At 38.7% G+C, this 21,344-nt stretch overlaps 1 protein-coding gene across 7 annotated transcripts in view; it reads left to right on the top strand.

The window, feature by feature from the left end:
* Positions 1-21,344, top strand: part of ZNF638 (zinc finger protein 638) — a 146,688-nt gene that overhangs the window by 113,756 nt on the left and 11,588 nt on the right. For 5 of the 7 annotated variants that reach the window (XM_074195913.1, XM_074195917.1, XM_074195916.1 and 2 more), the window contains 10 exons: positions 103-231; positions 1,271-1,312; positions 1,746-1,886; positions 3,171-3,296; positions 7,950-7,987; positions 12,270-13,545; positions 14,185-14,250; positions 17,565-18,537; positions 18,941-19,012; positions 21,015-21,116. In XM_074195913.1, the coding sequence (XP_074052014.1) occupies positions 103-231; positions 1,271-1,312; positions 1,746-1,886; positions 3,171-3,296; positions 7,950-7,987; positions 12,270-13,545; positions 14,185-14,250; positions 17,565-18,537; positions 18,941-19,012; positions 21,015-21,116 (2,965 nt within the window). The remainder of the gene's footprint in view (positions 1-102; positions 232-1,270; positions 1,313-1,745; positions 1,887-3,170; positions 3,297-7,949; positions 7,988-12,269; positions 13,546-14,184; positions 14,251-17,564; positions 18,538-18,940; positions 19,013-21,014; positions 21,117-21,344) is intronic. The other 2 variants (XM_074195911.1, XM_074195912.1) reach the window with 2 other exon arrangements.

The following is a 21,344-nucleotide window of genomic DNA, read 5'->3' as shown; positions in this document are numbered from 1 at the left end:
AAAACATTGCTAACATCTCATGCTGTTTTTTTAAAATGATAAAATCTAATAAAATCTAATAAAATCTAATTTTTATTTGTCTTGTAATTTCTATTTTGAAAGGCATACATGGAAATAAATAGGAAGTCTGCAGACTCTATGGTGAAATTTTATACCTGCTTCCCAATGTCTATGGATGGAAATCAGCTTTCAATAAATATGGCTCCTGAAAATATTAACCTAAAGGATGAGGTAAAACATTGACTGGAATTGGTTTTGAGTTTGAATATCAGGAAAACGTTGTCTTTTAATGATCATAGAACCATTAATCCTTAAATAAAAATAGGTAGGTTCTAAAGATGCCAAAAACAATGATTTCCCTAGTTAGTGAGGGGGGGTGGTGGTGGTGAATATTTTTTAATTATACTTATCAAATTTTCATTAGTTTTTCATTTGACTTTGATTTCCAGTGCTTTTCTGGGCATGTACAATACAGAATTCCCAATTTATCTTGGATATACTGCTCTACATGTCTTTTCAGACTAAGAAATATGCAGTTATTACTGATTCTTTTCCTTTATAGCTAATATCATTATACCCTCTTGATTTCTTCCTTTGAAATGTCAGTGTGACTTGCTGCCTTTGCCTTCCCACTGTCCTCATTACCTTAACACCTAGATCTTTAGCTGATCTCTCTGCCTCCACTTTAGTCGTCTTGCACCTCTCTGCCGGATTGACTGTCGTCTTTCCTTGTGTCCCTCCTAAAGAACCTGTGGTGGCTTTCTTCTGAATCACGTTCAGACTTCTCTGCCTGACTTTCAAGGTCCTCCACAATCTAGTCTCCCCCTACCTATCCAACCTTATTTCCCACTACGTGTAATAGAAGAGTGATGGAAACTAAGGTTGGATAGGTAGAGTAAGACCAAATTTGAAAATCAGGGAGTTATATTCAACAAGTATTATTGTTGACCAGGTAAAAAAAAATAAATGAAAGACAACGTCTTTGGTTTAGGGGAAAGATCAGTGGGGCTAATAACTCAAAACTTGGGTTCTGATCTCTACTCTGCCAAGTTGTTGTGTGACCTTGGGCAAGTCACTTAACTTTTATGGGCATCAGTTTCCTCATTTGTAAAACAGGGTGAGGAGTACTGTGAATTCTGAAATCTTTTCCAACTATTTTCTGTGACTATTGGATAAGGAATTTTGTGGGGAATAGAGGTGCCTGTCTTAAAAATTCATGGGCTAAATATTAGAGAAATATACCTTTAACTTTTCAACTTTTATTTTTTAGGAAGCTATATTCACATCTTTGATTAAAGAATCTTCTCTTGAGGTGAGTTTTGTTTTTAATTTATTAATTCCCATATTTGTTTAATAGATCAGAAAACTGCTATTTTCATTTGTCTTACAAAATCTGGGACACATTTTCTAGAGATCACTGAACTTTTTTAGTTATAGAAAATAGAAGAAATAGATTAATTCTTCATGAAATCTTCATGATTGGACCACATATTAAGTATTAAAGTTGAGTCAATACCATGACTACATCTTTTGAGAGTTACTGATGATTCTTAATAGTTGAGGTTAAGTTTTACATGAAGCTTGTAGCATTTCATTGATTTTTTTTCTGTTTTAAACATGAGAACTTAGACAGTGGTAGGGTAATTATTTTTCTACTCAGGGAGAGGGTTTGTTCTTGGGAACTTAATGTGCATTCAGTTTTTGCAATGTGTTCTTTTACAATTAACATCTATGTATCTACACAGGCCAATCTAGATAGAATCCACTATCAGTTTGTGCATCTTGGTAACTTACCAGATGATGGCTACACTGAGCAGGAGGTAGTTTGTGTTGGACTTCAGTTTGGAAAAGTGGATCGCTATGTGTTCATAAATAATAGAAACAAGGTAAATATTTCTTTTTAAAATTTTAAGATCTGAATAGGATGAATAGAGTACCAGGCCCTGTGTTTTGTAAGACTGTTTTATGCTGTATGCTGCCTGGTTCTGTTACAGACCACTCCTTTTTATTCCTCTCTACTTAATTCCTTCTCTCACACCTCACAGAATTTGTTCTACATCCTTCTGCTCCTAGTCACAGCTCCAGCCCACCATCTGCATATTTCTAGTACTGACCAGGGTTCCTCCTGCCTCTTAGTTCCAACACAAAGCCCTGTGTGGCGTTCCTAGAGCCAGTACAACTTGGCCCCGCGCCAAACACACACACCATCCCTCACCTCTGCCACACTCCAATGTCTTCCCTCCTTTCCCCAGAGGACATGGGGTTGTCAAATGCTAGTTCTATCCCTCCCAACTACTTTGTGTAGTGCAGTATTTTGAAAACATTTGTTATTTATTCTATTTTATGTTCAACTATTTCCCCCATTCAGGCATAAGTTTCCCTGGAAATAGGGATGATTTTGTTTTGTAAGACTGTTGATAGAAGGAGAAAGAATGAAATACCTATTCCCTGGAAGGCAGCCTTGTTTTTGTTGTTGTTGTTGTTGTTTTTGTTGTTTTTGCAAGGGAATGGGGTTAAGTGACTTCCCCAAGGCCACACAGCTAGGTAATTATTAAGAGTTTGAGGCCGGATTTGAACTCAAGTACTCCTGACTCCAGGGCCAGTGCTCTGTCCCCTGTACCATCTAGCCTCCCTGGAAGGTAACCTTGGAGAGAGTGGAACCCAGTTCACCTCCCACTGTTAGATTCTCTCTTAATTACTAACTTTGCTTATTTTACTTTTTCTTGTCATCCAAGTCTACTTCTTTGATTAAATAGTATATTAATTATCAACATCTGTTTACAGATGCCCTACCCTCTATATCTTATTCTGTTTTATGAAATTTAGATGCTATAATCAGTGGAAAGCTAATAGCCATATCAAACAAAGATAAATTAAGTTGAATAGGACTTTGGGGCAAGAAGGGGTTGTAAATAGTTTGGTAATACCATTATTTTATTAGGAGCAAATCTAGTGTTCAATGATCTCATTTTGTTCTGTGACTTCACTTATTCATGGTTTTTTTTAAACTTTGAAAATATAATGTAAAGTTAAGTCCATTTTTAGCAAAACACAAAACACACACAAAAAAATTATATCTAAAGGGCAGAACAAAAATTCTACCAGGAAGTTTTCAAACATGGGGTGGAAATGACATTTTCCCTTTTTTCCCCTCCCTCCCATTTCCAAAGGTAATTCTTCAATTAGATAGTCCTGAAACGGCTCAGAAAATGCACAGCTTCTTAAAACAAAATCCTTTTAACCTGGGTGAAAATGTGTTGACCTGTTCATTATCACCGAAGACAGAACCATCTGAGGTAAGACAGATGTTTGGAGGATAGTTCTTGAACTTGGATTGAGAAGAGTTAAGAACCAACATCCTTCTGTTGTTGATGTTTGTGAACCATCAGCTCTATGTTAAAAGGAAATTTGGACTATTTCCTTGTGTCTTAAATTAAACCTTATCTTGCTTTTTTTTTAATGCCAGTGAACCTTCCATATATCAAAATTAAGAGTAATAAAAGCAGTTCCTCATAACCAACTAATCAGCTGCATCAGACAGTGTCTTGTTTGTAGTCACAACCCCCTGCCTCTACCGTCTTATTACCGTGTTGGTTTTTTTCCTTAAAATTCTAGACCACTTAAAATCTGGATCTTCCCACATGGTGACCCTAGAGAGCAAAATTGATCTGATGTGCTATTTAATTTTTCAGATTCAATTCCTCAGAGCTTGATTATTTAAAGCCCTGTTTTTTCCCTCATAGGGCCTGCAATCTGATAAATCTTAGTGATTCAAATGGCTTTGGGTCACTTGACTTTCTGAAAAGAATCATTAATAGTTTCTTTGTGAGACAATTTAGAAAGAGCTGTGTATTAAGCGTTAATCCAAAAATTAACTTTTAAAAGTTTTGCTTTCAGAAGATGGTAAGGGTCAGATATCTGGAAGATAAATGTGTTTATGGGAAAGTTCACAGGTAGACTTTTAATTTAAAAGGTCCTGGTTTAGCATTTGATAAATAAGTAAAACCCAAGTAATATTTTCTGTCCCATACTTTTCTGTTATTTAGAAGACTTTGGGGAGAAAGAATGGAGGTGAAGTTTTTAATAACTGAATTATAACTGTCCCCTTGTAGTCCCTTTTAAAGTCTGGGCACTTTTTAATTATTTTATAGAGATGTTGGTACCATTTAATCAATTTCATTTTGATGTTTTTAGTATTTGCTCTTTAAAATAAGGATACATAAAATACTCTGGTATTATTGGATAAAGAGCTAGCTTTGGGACCAGAAAAACCTGGGTTCAAGTTTTGCCTCTGCTAGATAACCACAGCTGCTCTGTTAAGGTGGGTGGGCAGGCAGGTGGAAGCCTCTGGATCTGGTTCCCCCACCTTGAAATGCCAAATTAATTGAGATAACTTCAGGTTAATGACCTAATTTGCCTTTGTGTCTTTTGTAATAAACTCTGTCTTTGGTGAAGTCAATCCTTCCCTTGTTCCCAGCATCCCCATTCGACTATTTTCCATCCTGTCCTAATCATTCCTACAGTGAAGATGCTGGCAGTAATTTTTGTATTTTTAAGCAGTGATACTTTTAAGTTCAAAAGTTTAATGTGAGGTTGTTCTATATCAGACATTTTAAAACCTTTTCCTGTGTTTTGGCAACCTTTTGGCAAACAAGTGAAGTCTGGATCTCTTCTCAAAGTCATGTTTTTGAATGCATAGAATAAAATACAGAGGTTTACAAAGGTAATGAATACTATTAGTATACCATTGTCAGGGACCCAGCTCTGGACCTTGGCCCTCTGGGTTAGGAGACACCTGGGGGTGCAAACCTGCCCACTTGGGCACTGGGAATGCCCTGTTAACAGGAAAGGCTCCGCCCATAAGGGAGGAGCTTAAGGGTCTAATCCCACCTGGAGTCCTGAGGGTGGACTCTGTATCTAGGCTGCACCTTAAACAGGATTGGCTCCGCAAGGGGCTGGCCCGCGCAGTAGGAGGACTTAGGGAGTGTATATAAGAGGGACACTGGCGGAAGGAAATAGGGGTTTCGAGATGTAGCAAGCAGCGACCCGCAGCAGGGCCATATTCGCTGCAAATGAAATGTAAGCAATAAAGACCTGCTTGTTAGACTGCAACCAGGTGCTCTGTCCAGTTATTGCCCTCTGTCCCCAAGGAGGGTCCCTGAAGATTGGGAAAAGGTACATATCCAGGCTCAGGATAGGTCCTGGAGCACTTGGCGCCCAAACAGGGACCAAGAGAATTTCCCCCTGGCCTCCCTTAATAGGGGGAAGAGCTGGACAGCCTCAGATTAATTTGAGATTAATCTGAGACGAAGAAATGGGGCAGGGGCACGGTTTTCCCGATTAGACCCGAAGAAAAGGCAGTTCTAGCTTATCAGTTATATAAATTAGGCAAGTGGCACCAATTTAAGCCACATATTAAGCAGTGCTGCGAATTTGTAAATAAAATATAGGAGGTCTCTGTGGTTAGAACTTTGAGGGATTAGGAAAGAAAATTGGGAGGTGGTTGGGCAGCAGATGGCTTCTTTTGATGAGACATGTCCTGGAATCTTACCTGACCAGGACGTCTCCTTTTATTCTCTCATAAATTCAATGTTACAGGGGGCTTCCTGTTCCTGTAGGAGAGAAACAATTGGCACACAAGTAGGAGAATCCTTAAGAGAATCTTTTGAGGATGAAAATTGTGGTCTCCCTCCTCCTCCTCCTCCGATTTACCCTTGGGCAGAACTTAGAGAAAGTTATAAGAAAAACACGAAATGTGGCGCCAGGGAAGAAGGAGGAAGTAGCCACATAGAGGGCTGAGGGGAGGGATAAGGAGGAAGTCCGAATCCAGGCTGAGAAAGGAGGAATTGCTTATACGCCACGCCCATGGTCAGAGAGCATGAGGAAGAGTTCTCGGCCTCTGTCCGCCTTGGCTCTGAAAAGCCCAGCCAGTTTCCCTTTGGGCTCTTCCAGGGGCCCTGCTCCAGAAAGTCTTAGAGCACGCAGTCTTAAAGCAGCTGCTGAAGGAGGGGAGATTGTAGATTGGGGAGATTGTAGATTGGGAAGATTGGGGTATTACTCCAACTCTTTGTCCTGTTTTTGATGATGGCCAGGGTGACAGCCGCTGTCATGAGCCAGTCCCTTTTAAAGTATTGGAAGAGCTCAAGGAAGCTGTTGCCAAGTACGGCCCCTCTTCGCCATATGTGAAGCATTTATTAACGAACACCACTGCTGCGTGGCTTGGATCCCATACGATTGGCAAGAGGTTGTGGGTGCAGTGCTCACCCCAGGACAAGCAGTCACTTTTACTACCCTTGTAAAGAGAGGCGGAACAGTACGGAGAGGAGAGGGGTATCACCAACCCTGATGAGGCTTTTGAGATGATTAGCAGGGTACAAGAAACAGTCATGCACATTTTAGGACAGGCAACTGGTGTCAAACTGATTACTCCGCAGTTGGTGAAAGAGGTCCTCCACCCTGAGTACCAACAACTCTTGGCTGGTCTGGGCACCAATCCCTCACTAAACGACATAATTGAGTGCCTCCTAGAGGCCCCCCAAAAAAGTAGAGAACATCAAGCCATGGCAATTGCCCAGGGGATTAGTGAAGGCCTCAAACAAAGAAAGGGCGCTTGTTTCAATTGTGGAAAAGGACATTTTGCAGGTCAAAAAAGGGGCAGTAAGCAGCCCACCTGCTATTATTGCTATGGAAAAAAATTGGGCATGTGGAAAAATTCTGTAGATTTAAGAAAACACTGGTTCCGGGAAAACGGGAAGGGGGGGGCTTCCTCATGGGGGCCCCAACATCAGAGCCTATCAGATTACAGTAGTTTCAGAGATGCCCTTGGGGCCAGACCCGGAAAGGGTTGCAGGAGCCCTGTCAGAGGGAGTTACAAAACAAAGGGATCTAGTCAAAACTATTCTAACAGTTGCTGAGCAGGGAAAGGAAGAAGATTCATTAAGGATCACCCCCTGGAGTACTGCCTCCCTAGAGGTAGTTCTGACCACATTCCCCCAATTAGTAGTGAGTGCTACAGGATACTCCCCTGTACTTGTCCACACCCAACTACTGGCACCTGGTGGCACTGCTGTGTACCTGACAAAGTGGCTTTATCTGTCCCTTACAAATTACAGGACTGGGCTCTGCCCTGTGGGGTAGGGATTTGTTACATCAGTTACAATTGTATCTTACCACCCCAACACCTGACAACAAACCCCTGGGGCTGTGGAACAGTGGCCCCTTTCTACAGAGAAGCACGCCGCATTAAAAGATAGAGTTAAGGAATTATTGCTACGACACAGAATTGAGCCACATTAAAAGATAGAGTTAAGGAATTATTGCTACAACACAGAATTGAGTCTACCACCAGCCCATATAATTCTCCTGTATTTGTGATACAAAATAAAGCTGGCACTTGGAGAATGCTTATTGACTTACGGGCGGTGAATAAAAGAATGATCCCTGTGGGCCCGCTACAGACGGGTTCTTCCTTCTCCTGCCTTTATACCTTTGGGCTTTGTCATAAAGATAATAGATATCAAAGATTGTTTTTATAGCATTCCCCTTCACCCCGAGGATAGAGTCCCCAAGGAATGGTCCATGCCGTCCTAAGACCAGGAAAAGGTATGCAGGCAATGTCTTGGGATAGGTCCCCAAGCATATACCATTATCAAAATATTCATGGATCCCAGATTAATAACCTCTGTTGTAGATTTCTTTGATAATTGATATGCAATATATTAAGTTACAGTAAGAATAGGAGATCTTTTGATATGCCTTTATATTTAAGGTATAGTTATAACTTGATTTTTTTTTTTTGCTATTTGCTATTTAGAGTATTATATTTTAGTTGTGGTTTTTAAAATACTGAAAGCATTTATTTTAACTTAAGACTGCATAGCAAAATTGTCTGGGCCATAAGAAATATCATAGAGGATCTTTCAAATTAAATGAATGAAATTATATTTCAGGTTCAAACGGAGAGAGACCCAGAACCAGGAAAAGAGAGGTATGTTTTAGTTGTCTTAAGATTTGGTAACATTCAAATACATTTACATGTGCCTTTTAAAGTAAAGGCTTTGTGTTTGTATATGTAACCTAAAATGCCTGTAAGCTTTGATTTGTGAGTTTGCTGTGGTTTTCTTTTCTTTTTTTGTTTGTCCAATAAATGTATTCTTTTTTTCAGAAGATAATTGATGGGTACATTCATTTTAAGAAAATGCATGAATGTATAAATGCATAGATGTGCTTTAATTGAATATTCAAATCTAGTTAAATTGAATATTCAAATCTAGTTAAAATTATATGCTGTTAAATTGCTTTTGAATAACGTAACCAATAAGCCAATCTGTATGTTTTTTGATGCTTTAAACATCAGCACCACCTCTTTTTTAAATTAAATATATTAATAACCTTACTTTTATCTACATTTTGTTGACATTGACTGGAAAAAATAAGTGTCCAGATTTTTTTCCATTCTTTATCTGATTATCCAAAAGACAAAGGAGAACATAAAATCTTAGCACTAATGACTCGTTTTAAAACAGTTGTTTTGAAATCCTTCTTTTCCTTATTGGGGGGAGACCTTTGTGTAATTTTGGAAGTTTTTCTGCCTATATTTTGTAAGTAGAATTAGTGAAAAACCAGAGAAAATATTTTAAGATGTTTTACATTTATACAGTAGGAAGCATATTCTTGGGTGTTTATGACTTAGTCTATTGTATATTTGCTTCTCCTTCCAGGGTATTTAGATAATTCATATTTAAATTTTTCTTTAATGTCATACATGTTTTGAGATGAGACATACTCCTTTTGAATATTCCTTATTCTCCACTGTGTACTCTAAGGAGTCCTGAAAAGTATATGGGCTCTTAGTTCTTATGTTGTAGAAAACAAAATATTTAACCATTAGTTTAGAAGTAGGGGAAATGAATGACATGAAAATAGGTTGAAAACTTAAATCTGCCCAGTAGTACTTGAATTTATTCCCTCAGGACAGATTATATAGGTCACACGTTCTTGTAAAGCTCTCAGACTTGCCAAAGTAGTAATACCATTGGCATCTTTGCATGACTGGAAATAGCAAACTTGACAGAAGAGAACGTAAGCGTCAAAGGAAATTCAGGGGCCCACGGTTACGATTGTTTTGTCCACATTTGGTCTGTGACTTGTAAACAAGTGAATGTATTTCTTCTTTGCCCATTTCTGCCTAAGCTACCAACATGGATTTAGAATGATTTTTCTTCTCAGCCTCTTAGATTGCTTTCCCCTCCACCTCGATCCTTTCCCCATTCCCCCATCTAATAACTGCTTTAGAAATCACTTTACAAGTAAATTAAAAAAGCTTACTTTATGGAAATTCTTCCTGCATTAGTTCCAGCCTGCTCGCTTCCCCTTCCCAGTGGAGTTTTCCAAGCTGAGGAATGGGAGAAGGGAGCCAGAGGATGTGATGTGACTTCTCTGGACTGAATTTGCTTTGGGTGGGGTGAAATAACCTTGAAGAAATACTGGCAGTTTCTTTGCTTTTGACTCGGGGGACCTGTATGAATGTGGTCTGTTTGAGTGTTACATAGCTGCAAACTGAAGAAAGAAAATTTCACCACTTTTTACCACTCAATAACAGGCAAGTTCTTCTGAAAATATGTTTTCTTAACAGTCTGTGGTTGAAACTCCCAAACAGGTTGGAAGATCAAGTCTTGAAAATTTCTTAATGATATATTCTGGGGACCCTTCAGAGCTGACTGAAATCTCAGAGTTTAGATCTGAGTTGAAAAAAGCACCTCAAGGTCCCCATTTACTCTGCTGTAGGCTCTTCACAGGCACATGCTCTTAAGGGAATTCATATGAGGAGAAAGTGAAGCCCTGGTTTCTGAGCAGCTGGACACAGCCAGGGGGGTGGTGATGGCGGTCTTCCTTATTACTCTGATGGAGCTGCTGTAAGCAGGGTCCTTCTCGGTGCACCTTGCTGGACTCTACTAGTGTGCTTCCAAATTGGGGTCGTGGCTTTTTTCCACCTGAGCTCTTGATGCTTAATTGGGTTTTCTTCTACCTTGAAGATTGTTAAACTGGATCGATATGGAGGAGTGGGGCGGGGGGGGGGGGTTCATTTCCATTTCAAATCAACTTTGAGATACTTTGGGATCAATAAAGAAGCTGCTTCTAAAACACCAAAGCTGCCCCAGATTGTTGGAAACAGTTGATTTTTGTGAAGAAAAACTTGCACCTTTGGAGCCCAGCATTTAAGAACAAAGATGGAAAAGATAAGGCCATTTCGGCTTTTATAGTAAAGCAGTATTCATAGAAAACTTTTGAAAATCTAGAACTTAAACTTTGTTAAGGTGTATACACAATGTTTTGAAGATGACAGCTTTTCTTAACGAAAACTTCCAATGTAAAGGAGATGAAAAATAAAGGCAAATCTTGGGATCAGGAAACAATTTTTCATTGCCTTTCTGACCCAGTGACCCAGACTCTTTTTGATAAGTTCCTTAGGCTCACATGTAGAGCAGTCAATGAGGACTAGGAATGGCCCACCCAGGACTGAAAGGATTCTTACAATTTGAAGACGAACGTGTATTTGGAAAGGTATTTTTCAGACTAGGGTTTTTTCTTGGATTTGTCCTAATTTTTATTTTTATTGGTGTATCAATTCATTTAGACAGTCCTGCCAAGTTGGAGCCGATGTCTTCACTGCCAAGAGTTGGTGAGGGCTGAATTGTTCTTCCAAGTAGTGAAAGACGATTTCACACAGAAACACAATGCTACTTGCACCATGGAATTGTTTCCAGAACTTTAGTTTGTCATGACAACTTTTCAGAAGAATGGAAATTTTTTTTGAATTGTCACTGCTGTATAAAAGATTTGTTCTCTCTTTTCTTTTTGAAGCCTGAATCTACCTCTTTTAGGGAGAAGATGACAGTGACCAGTTCCAACAGCTGAACTCACAGGTTGCAATAAGCCGTTGCTTTTTAATGATACTTTAACCTTTTTTGGAGGATGATCCTATTTAGCGTTGGATAATAGCTTCCATTATCTGAGGAGCATTTAGGGAAAGATAGTTTGTTACCTGAGCTATGGAAAGCTCAAAAATTCTTCTCTGAAAAGCATGAGATATCGTCAATCCTTTCATCTCTTAAAACACAAATAGGAATATTCCTTTCTGCTCAACATTCATGCCCATCTGACTCCTGTTTTGGAGCATTCCTTCCCCCAGCTTGTTGCTTTAATGGTGCGTGTATCCATGTCATTTCATTTTTAATAGCATGTTGGGTATAAAAGATAAGCAGTGATCTTTGAATATTAATGAAAAAGATGGTTCATTGAGTCTCTTGTCTCAAGAAGAGTTGGCAAAATAGACACTAAATGTTGACCCAAAAAGGAACAGAATTGGTTTGTAGCATTTTAAAGGATTTGTCTTCCATTTTTCTTCCTATATTTGACTGAAGACTCTTCCTTCAGTAATTGTGCTATTCTCACATTACAGTCATCTGATACTTCATAAATTTTCTTCTGTCTTGAATTCTCTTTAGAACATCTTTATTAGGGAAACTTGACTTCCAGCGGAAGTGTTCTTGGAAGTATTCTTTAAAAACAAAACAAGCAAACAAACAAAAAGAAAAAAATCTTTCTCTTCACAACCTTGGAAACTGAAGGCAACTTCATGGCCAATAAGATCACCTCCCAACCCAAAAGAAGGGTGGTAACGTTTGGGGTTGAAGGGGTATTTTGTTATGTGCCACTTTTCCCATTCCCGAAGTTTCCAGTTGTCCTTTTTTAGATGTGGTCTAGTCAAATGACACATTTGCTATGCAAAGTTGCTTGAGAACTAGAGCTTTAGGTCGCCACTTTGAGGGAAATAGGCTCTAGAATAAATTGAAATGTTCTTGATGGGGGTGGGCAATGTTTTATGCGCGTACCTGTATGCACGTGACCAACCTCCTAAAATCAGAGGCCAACTTGTTCTTGGAAAAAAAATAACCACTGCCCTTGTTAAATAAACAGAAATAAGGAGCAGATCAGTCTTAACTTGTACGAGTAATTCCCTTGATTATAAGGAAGATTTCCATTCTAAAGAGGATTTCTTTTTTAAAATTAAATTGTTCACTGATTTGCCTCAAATATTTTTTAACCATTTTAACGCTGATTGGCTAGATTTCCCAATGCTAATTACTAATGCATCAGGAAATCTTAACCATTGGCGTCAAGAGGGTTATGTATAATGGTTGAATTCTCATCATAGTTTGATTTTTGTTTGTTTTTTGTTTGTGTTTTTTGTTTTTAAATACCTTTAGCCCTGACTTGAAAAACAATCCAGTTGATGAAAGTGAGGTGCAAACAGCAGCTGATAGTTCCTCAGTTAAGCCTAGTGAAATCAAGGAAGAGACCATCTCAAATCCCATCTTCCCAACGGAGCCTACTACCTTGCAGGGAAACACTTCAAGGGGAAAACCTGAAGGAGGAGCAGTGTGTGACTCTGACTTGGCTCCTGACAAGCTGGAGGTGGAAGTACAGGTGGAGGAGGCAGAGCTGAGGAATCCTGTCGATCCCTCTGCCCCAGCCAACACTGAATTCACGCAGGATGGAACAGAGAATTCGCTATTTACTTCTCAGGACAATATGGCTGATCTGGAGAAGAAAGAGCTAGTCAGAGCTAAAGCTGAACTAGAGCCAGGGCCCTCCTGTGGGCCGTGTACAGAAGAAAAAGACAGTAAACAAAAGAGGGAAGAGTCTCTTCCCGAGACCGAAGATGCCCACTGTGTGCAGAAGGCTGGAAATGCCCTTTCAGGGTCTGGTGGAGAAGCAGCAGTAGATATGGAAATACTTGAAACCTCTTCAGAAGGGGTACCTCCTGTTTCTCCCATGGTCGCAAGACAAGGAGCTTCTGGAAATGAGAAGTTAACAGTAAGCAAGCAGGAGATTTGTGATAAATGTACCCCGGAGGAAAAGGAGGACAAGGTGCTTGAATTCAAGGACACTAGAAATGAGCCGAAAGCTGCGCTGGAAACTGGACCAGACAAGGCGCCTGACAAACACATAGCTGAGGTGGCCTTGGGTCTGGAGAAGTCAGAAAAGATTTTCTTGCTAACAAGAGAGAAAACGGCAGACAACACTGTGACCAAGGAACATGCTTGTAAAGGAGTGGGCCAAGCTAGTAAGCCCGATGAAACGAGTAAAACCAGTGTTCAGGTGGTGTCAAATGCCTCCTCCAGCAAAGTGAGCTCTAAGCCTGGGGCTTCTACCCCAAACACACTCAAGGCAAAAGTGACCAGTCAGAAAAATGAGGGGAAAACTGAAGATCAGAGGACATGCTCCAAACTGTTGTCCAAAAGCCAAGCTAGTTCAGAGAAGAAACTTGTGGCCAAAGACATGGGTTCCTTTCGACCTGCCGTTGCCAGGTCCACCCTGGGTGAAAGCAGCAAATCGAAAGCTTCCCCCGGCGGCGGAGCCAGAGGAGGCAGTGGGCGGACCTCAGCTCCACAAGACAAGGATTACAGGGCTCTAGCAAAACAGTCTCAAGAATCAGAGACTAGACCTTCCACCATGAAACGGGATGACAGCGGCAATAAGGTGAGAAAAGGCAGGAAGGCCGGCTCGGTGCTGCTCCAGCCATGGAGCAGAGGGTATAAATGTGCTTTCACATCCCCTTCCCTGAGCTCCCACTCCCTGTCCTTCAGAATGACTGGTATTAGGCCAAAAGCAACCTGGGACTGTCAGCACACCAGGTAATTTGTTCATTTGCGTTGCTAACAGCTTCGGTACATCATTTTGAGTAACAGGTTTGAAAAGTGTTAGATGAAAAAGGCTCTGTTCTGTCAGGGAGGACATTTTCTTTTTTAAAAAATTCTATGCAGTGAATCTCCTAAATGTTATTTCTGCCAATCTGCCTCTTGATGGGGGGAAGTTTTTGTCTTTTGTGAATTGTAGCTTTCTTTTTTTTATCAAATCACTGATCATCCTACACAGGGATTGGTTTCAGGGAGAAGAGATCTTTAATCTGATATTAATGATGACTTTGTTTCAGAGACTTTGCCTATAATATTAAGTAATTGATGGCTTAGTTTTATATATATATTAAGTATTCAAACTATTAATTGAGTCTACCATGACCATGCTACTTGCACTTGATGTGTTGTTTTGACTCTTGAAAGAAGACTGACTACCTGATTGTGTGTCCTGTGTTCCTTCATCCCTTGTCTAATCTTTCAGACTTCTGCTGGGCAGAACACTAAGAACCCTAAAGGCAGCTCTGGTAAAACTGCCAAACCTAGAGAGGTAAGGACTGACTCTTCCCTCTCACCCTGTCCCTCCTTGGGAGGATTCTATGTGAAAAACTGTGTGGGGGAAAAATTGAATGGATGATGAATAAGCAGAAGAACTGGATCAAAATCAATATTTGTTTTTATTAGCTTAGAGTTCTTATATTGGACCCTTCTGGGACTAGAGGAAAGAATTGTGAATTTTAAATGACCTATTAACCAGACTTAGACTATGACACATGATAAGATGAATACTGTAGCTCTAGGAAGGTGTAGACAATTTAATTGAGCTAATTTCTGATTTATCTTTTTAAAAGTTTCTGTTAGGGGTGGATAGAGCACCAGCCCTGGAGTCAGGAGTATTGAGTTCAAATCTAGCCACAGACACTTAATCATTACCTAGCTGTGTGGCCTTGGGCAAGCCATTTAACCCCATTGCCTTGTAAAAACTTAAAAAAAAGTTTCTGTTAAAAATTAAGTGAAACAAATCCTGGATCTTCCTTACTCTGCCACTTCTGGAAATATAGGGCTCATACAAACCCCATTGTGATCAGTATGGGAACTTTAGTATATTCTGGTGGTTTTTTGTTTGTTTTAGGTTTTTGCAAGGCAAATGGGGTTAAGTGGCTTGCCCAAGGCCACACAGTTAAGAAATTATTAAGTGTCTGAGATGCGATTTGAACCCAGGTACTCCTTACTCCAGGGCAGGTGCTTTATCCACTGTGCCACCTAGCAGCCCTATATTCTGTTTCTTAACTGGAATTTTTTGCTCCTCATATAGACAAGTCCATTTTTCTGGTGGCTTATCCTATTGATGCCAGACTTAGTGCAGACAGCTGATCAACTTAGATGATGTGGTAGCTTAGGACTCCTGAGTTCAAGATCCATCAGCCTTGGTCTTCTCATTAGCAGTTTGAGGTAGCTGGTGTACAGTCTGCACCACAGTACCCACTCCTACCTACTTTATTTCAAAGAAATGCCATTATTCAGGGTGGGCAGAAGAACCTGCTCACTGTTAAAGCTGCAAGAGGGAAAACGGTAAGACAAGACTCAGGGATCTCTGTAGACAAAAAGGTAATCCTGTGCCAAAGGCACTACCTTAAAAAAAAATCAATAATACTGTAGTGGGATTTTAATTTCGTAGAATAATTCTTTTTTTTTTTTTCATGTACCTTTTTTAGATTCTGTTTCAATCGTTTTAAGCATATTTTCCTATGCCTGATTTCTTTCGTTTTAGTTTTTCTTTTAAGGACAAAATATTACGTTGGTTTAATTGTGGGGAGATATTTTGTATTTCCATCCTATCTAAAATTAGGTGCTAACTAAAAGTTTTGGGGTTTTGTTTGAGATGGAAAAGTTTAACTTAGTTAACACTATCTTTATTTTGTTGTTACTATTGTTTTTAATGTAAATTAGTTGGTTTTGTTTTTCCTTTTCAGTAAGACCTCTACTCTGCAAATGCAGAGAAGTTGCTTAGTTTGAATTAGAAATTTAATCAAACTCACAAAGATTGGGAGAAATGAATGGTTAATATATAACTAGTTAATGTCAGATTGGGATTGAGAATATGTGGTCCCCTAACTTGAAATGTCTTCCTTATATCATGTTACCTCTCTTTACATTGTACCAGATCTGGTCAGTCCTAAAGCTGTGGGATGAGGAGACAGATTGTACCACCCCAGGGGAGAGACAAGACAAAATTGAGTGCTGGTGTTAAATGTTCGAATTATTCAAGGGAGTCCCTCTTAGTGAAATTTATTTTCTTTAATTGAAAGTCTGTTCTCCTCTCCTCCAGTTCCCTCCTTTACACAGCTCCCCAAATAATATTGTTAATGTAGGACTATTCCTGAAACTTCCTTTAAAAGCTCTGACTTTTTATCTCCTCCAGGACACATTCCTCAATCTGTCTTTGTTTTCCCCTGATCTTTACAAAGAAAACAATTAGGGATCCTTTCATTAAAAAGTGTACTTCATTGTTCTTTAAAACATTTTCCTTATTTACTTTTATTTTCATTTCTAGATATATCCCTTTCTCATCCCCTGACCAGTGTAGATATCCCTAGTAACAAAGATTGAATAGTTGTTCTTTTCTCACACACACACCCCTCAATTCTTTTAGAGGAAGGGAGGGAAGAGGTGTATTTTTCTGATTTTTTTTTTTCCTTACTAGCCTTTTATTTAAAGCACTTCATCATATGACTCCCAACAACTTTTCATTTTGCTCTGGTGTGTCTAGCTACAGTGGGCTGTAGTGAGCTGTTCTCCTTGTCACTCTTCTCACCTACACATCCTCGAACTCATTAACAAGACTCAACTCAGTTATCATTTAATGTAATCAGCCACCCTCCTTTTCCTTCTGTTAATTATCTCAAATTATCCTGTATTTAGGCTATCAGTAAAGTGATAACATTGAGGCCATGCAAGAATGTCTTTCCAGTTAACTCCTTAAGTGTTGTGGATTTCTTGTTTTTGTTTTTAACATCAGAATCTTGCTTCCTATCTCCACTGAATACAACCTGCTAACCAGAATTTGAGCAAAACTCCAACAACAGTGTAGGACAGCATAAGTAGCATTCTGTGTCCATATTCGGCTCCCCCATTTGTTTCTGTATCATATTATGCCTCCCACAGTTGCCTTTCATACATTTACCAGGGCTACTTGAATTCTAAATTAAGTAATGTAAATGTAATGAATGTAAAATGCAGGCAATATCTCGTATAAGAGTCAAATCTTTTGTCATTTTATCTTTCAGAACATTAGATTCAAATTAAATTCAAACATACAAAATCTATTAATTCAAAGATTATTTGGATATCATGTAATATTTTGGAAGTGGTTTATGTTAATACAGATCTTAAAAAGCATCTTGAAGCATCTTTGGGTGATGTTTTTTAAAATAAATAGCTGTTATATCCTGTAGGATGTGGCTTGCAGTTTTATGACTGCATCAAATAATTGATGACTTCTTTTGAACAGCTTTTTGTTTCAATCAGAGGTTTTTATGAGATTCCTTTCATCATATAGGAAAGCTCTTTAGGTTGATAACCATGGAATAAGACTGCTGTTATACATGCTTTATCAGGAGAATATAAACTGTAGTTAGCTTGTTTTGTCAATCCCCTGATAGCTTTTAACTCCTCAAAAGTTATTAATGTTGAAACTATTGAAATTATATAAATAGAAGCACATGTTATTTAATATTGGGATCAAATGAAATGGGCTATTCATAGCACTACATTAATGTTAGCTGTTTATCATTATTAGAGGCAAATGTATCTCAACCAACTGAATTACTAGTTGTTTATAATCTCATACTTAAACTTTTTCAGGAGGAAGAACTTTTTCCCTTTAATTTGGATGAGTTTGTTACCGTGGATGAAGTTATAGAAGAGGTAGATCCTTCTCAAGCCAAGCAGAATGCACCAAAAGGGAAAAAGAAAGAACTGAGCAAGAATTTTTCTTCCTCTGAGGTTAACTTAAAAAGAAGGAAGGGGAAAAGCTCAGTGCCTTGTGTTGCTGAGAGTGAGTTATCTTTTGTTACATTGGATGAAATTGGTGAAGAAGAAGATGCAGCTGCTCACCTGACCATAGAGTCTAACTTAGAAACTAAAGCTCTGGTCACTGTAGATGAAGTTAATGATGAAGAGGACCTAAATGTGGAAGAAATGGTTAAAAATGCAAATTCCCTTCTTACTTTAGATGAGATAATTGAACCAGATGATTGCACTTCCCATGGAGAACCTAAAGATGTCACTATTTTGTCGGTGGATGAAGAACGGGATCTTCTGAAGAGGGAACCCCTAGTAACTGTGGATGAAATTGGAGAAGTAGAAGAGCTACCTTTAAATGAGTCAGCAGATATCAATTTTGCTGCTATAAATCCCAAGGAAGAAGAAAATGCTGTAGGGGAGTCCATTGGCTTTATCTCTTCTCAGGTGCCTGAAGACCCAACTACTTTAGTTACAGTAGATGAAATACAAGATGACAGCAGTGATGTCCATTTAGTGACTTTAGATGAAGTGACAGAAGAAGATGAAGAATCTTTGGCAGACTTTAACAATCTTAAAGAAGAGCTTAATTTTGTTACTGTTGATGAGGTTGGAGAAGAGGAAGAGGGAGAAAATGACTCAAAAGTTGAGACAGCTAGAAAAGACGCTTGCCCTGTGGCTCGAACAGGAGGCATTAAGAAGAAAACCATAGTTACCAAACAGGAGAAGTCTAAAGCTTTGTACCAAATGAGTCAGATTAATGAGGAGGTTATTGAAAAAGACCCCAAAACTACGACTGAACGACATCTAGCAGGTAGGAACTAAATAATGTGCGCTTCTCTATTGTTCATTTATAAAAGTCAAAATTTTGTCATGCTATATTGAATAAGTTTTTGTTGACTTGACTTTTTCTGCTTTCAAAATTATCTAAAGTGAATCTCCTAAAAGTTTTTTCTACCACTTTGCCTATGAATTGGAAATTTTGTGTCCCTTTTATACATTGTAGTCTCTTGTTAATCACCCTTGTCTTAGGGAGAAGAGATCTTCAATAATATCAAAATGATTTTGAGTTTGAGGGAAGTCAGTGATATTTTAAAAATAATGTTGGCAAAACTATTTGAATAGTAGTTGGCCATGTGCTAATAAGAGCTCAGAACCATGGGTTTTATTGCATGGCCTGATTAAATATATTAAAGATACACTTTGCTTAATTTCAGAGCAAAGCATGTCCCAAGTTGCTTCACCTCAAGAAAAGGGGATGAAGCCAGAGAGCAAGCAAGAATACTCAGGTAGGAGCTAGATCAAAAATAAGCAGCTTCCCTTTTGAGATGAGAGATCTCTTCAGTCTCCTTTCCCTGTTCATCGAAATAGGTTCAAAGGACAAAGAACAAGTAGCTATCAGTAGATATATCAGGGCAGCATAGCCCTAGTACAACTGAGGTTCTAGGTTAGTCCCTAGATCTCCTACCCACAGGATGCTAGCCCTTGGTGGATGGACATTTCCAGGTCCTCAAGCTTTCTCCACAAAGCTGACTTGACTACTCCTGTCTGGGACTTAATGTTCACTTCTTGTTCTGCTCACATATCTATGTATGATCTTCCTGGAAATGGAAGTAAAGATATTTTTCCTCTTTTGTCTTTGGCTCCCTGGTACTGGGTGAATTTAATGTATTTTTAGTTTGTTTTCTATTACCATAACCTCTCAAATTTCATTATATAATGTGATAATGTATATAAAATGCTTTGTTAATTTGGAAGCACTGTAATTATCAGGCCATAATGGAGCTTGGTTAGCTGCCTTTTCTGTCTGCTGTCTACTCCAAAACTGTCTCTGAGAAGCACCTGGGCATTTCAGGGGTCTATGTACTCCCATTCTTCTTCCAGTGTCCCCACCAGTGGAAGTCCCTACCACTCTTAGAAAATTCTTCCTTGTGCAAAGGCTCTGTCATGTTAAATCTCTGCTTCAAATGTTTTTGAGGCAAAATGACCTGGAACTGCTTTGTTTTCCGAGCCCATGACAAACTAGCACCAATTTATTTTTCCCACTGGTTCTGGTATTTTTTTTTTAGCTTGTTGGGGTTTTGTTTTTGGTTTTGTTTTTTATTTTTGCAAGGCAAATGTGGTTAAGTAGCTCGCCCAAGGCCACACAGCTAGGTAATTATTATTAAGTGTCTGAGGCCAGATTTGAACTCAGGTACTCCTGATTCCAAGGCCAGTGTTCTATCCACTGCGCCACCTAGCCACCCCCTGGTTCTGGTATTTGATTCTCACCCTTTATTCTTTCTTTTCCTATACTTACTCTTTTTAAAAAATCATTTCATACTGCTTTTTTATAGATATTTTAAAATCTTACTTTATTTTTCCCATTACATGCAAAAACAAGTTTCAGCATTCAGTTTTTAAATATTGAGTTCTGAATTATCTCCCTTCTCTCTCCCCCCATAAACCTTCCATTGAGAAAGCAAGTTATCTGACAAGCTAAAACTTATACTATTTGCATTTTAAAGTATATGGTGAAACTCGTGTTACTTTCAAAGCTGCCTTCCTGTGTAATTAAAGAAGTTACCTATGACTTTCTTGGGTTTTCGCATCCCTCATAGTATTTCTGCTTTCTTCTGTCTCCCACTTTCTTGGCATTAAAATTTAACAAGAGGAAAAATAAAAAAAAAAATGACCCTCCTAATAGATGAGTATAATATGTTTGAATGTTGGCATTAAAATTAATTCAATTAATTTAATTCAGTTCAGAATATCAAAACGATTTCAAGTTTGAGGGAAGTCAACAATATTTTAACAACACATTGGCAAAAACTGTGGCATTAAAATTAAACAGGAAGAAAAATAAAAAATAACCCTCATAATAGATGAGCATAATATGTTTATGACTGTGGATCCACACAATGGCTGCACCAATGGCACAGTATTCTTTAATTTGTAAACCAGAAGCCCCTCTGTTACCTCGGAGGCATCTAAGGCATCTCTTAAGAGTCTCCTTTTTTGTTTTTGCTTTTTCTCCTCATGTTGAACTCACCTTCAGGATCAGGATTTTTTTTTATTTGAAGCTTTCTTTTCCTGAGTGCTGTCCTCTCTAATTCAGGGTTTCCCCTGCTCTCCACAGATTCCCATTACCACTTTGTGTATGTATGGGAGAGAAAAAAGAAAATTTTCCACTATGGGTTTCTGAAACATAATGGAAAAATACATAATACAAATAAGATCTCTCTTCCTTTTGACAATTCAGGAATTGCTACTACAACATTGAATTATTAATCTTTTCACTTCTCTTTAAAGCCAAAACTTCAACTAAGAGAAGTAGAACCAAGAAAATGCCATCATCAGAGAATTTTGATACATCAGAACCACCGAAATTAGAAGAAGCCTCTATGAATCTAGGTAAAATATCTAATAGAAAGTAAAGATCCAGTATCCAATATTTCTATGGGGGAATCAGAGTCAGAAGGGAGCCACATTTGAATTGGAATTGCTTCACTAACATTCTGAACAAGTTAGGCCTATAGTTGAAGGTTTTCAGTGATGGCAGGGAGGGAGACATACCTTTCCAGAACAGGTCCTTCTCCTAATTGAGTGTTCAGTTTATTAAGAGCAAAACTACCATGGGTG

The sequence above is a fragment of the Macrotis lagotis genome, chromosome 1 (genome assembly GCF_037893015.1).
Source record: "Macrotis lagotis isolate mMagLag1 chromosome 1, bilby.v1.9.chrom.fasta, whole genome shotgun sequence".
In the NCBI taxonomy this organism is placed as follows: Eukaryota; Metazoa; Chordata; class Mammalia; order Peramelemorphia; family Peramelidae; genus Macrotis; species Macrotis lagotis.
This window is presented reverse-complemented; position numbering and strand designations above follow the sequence as displayed.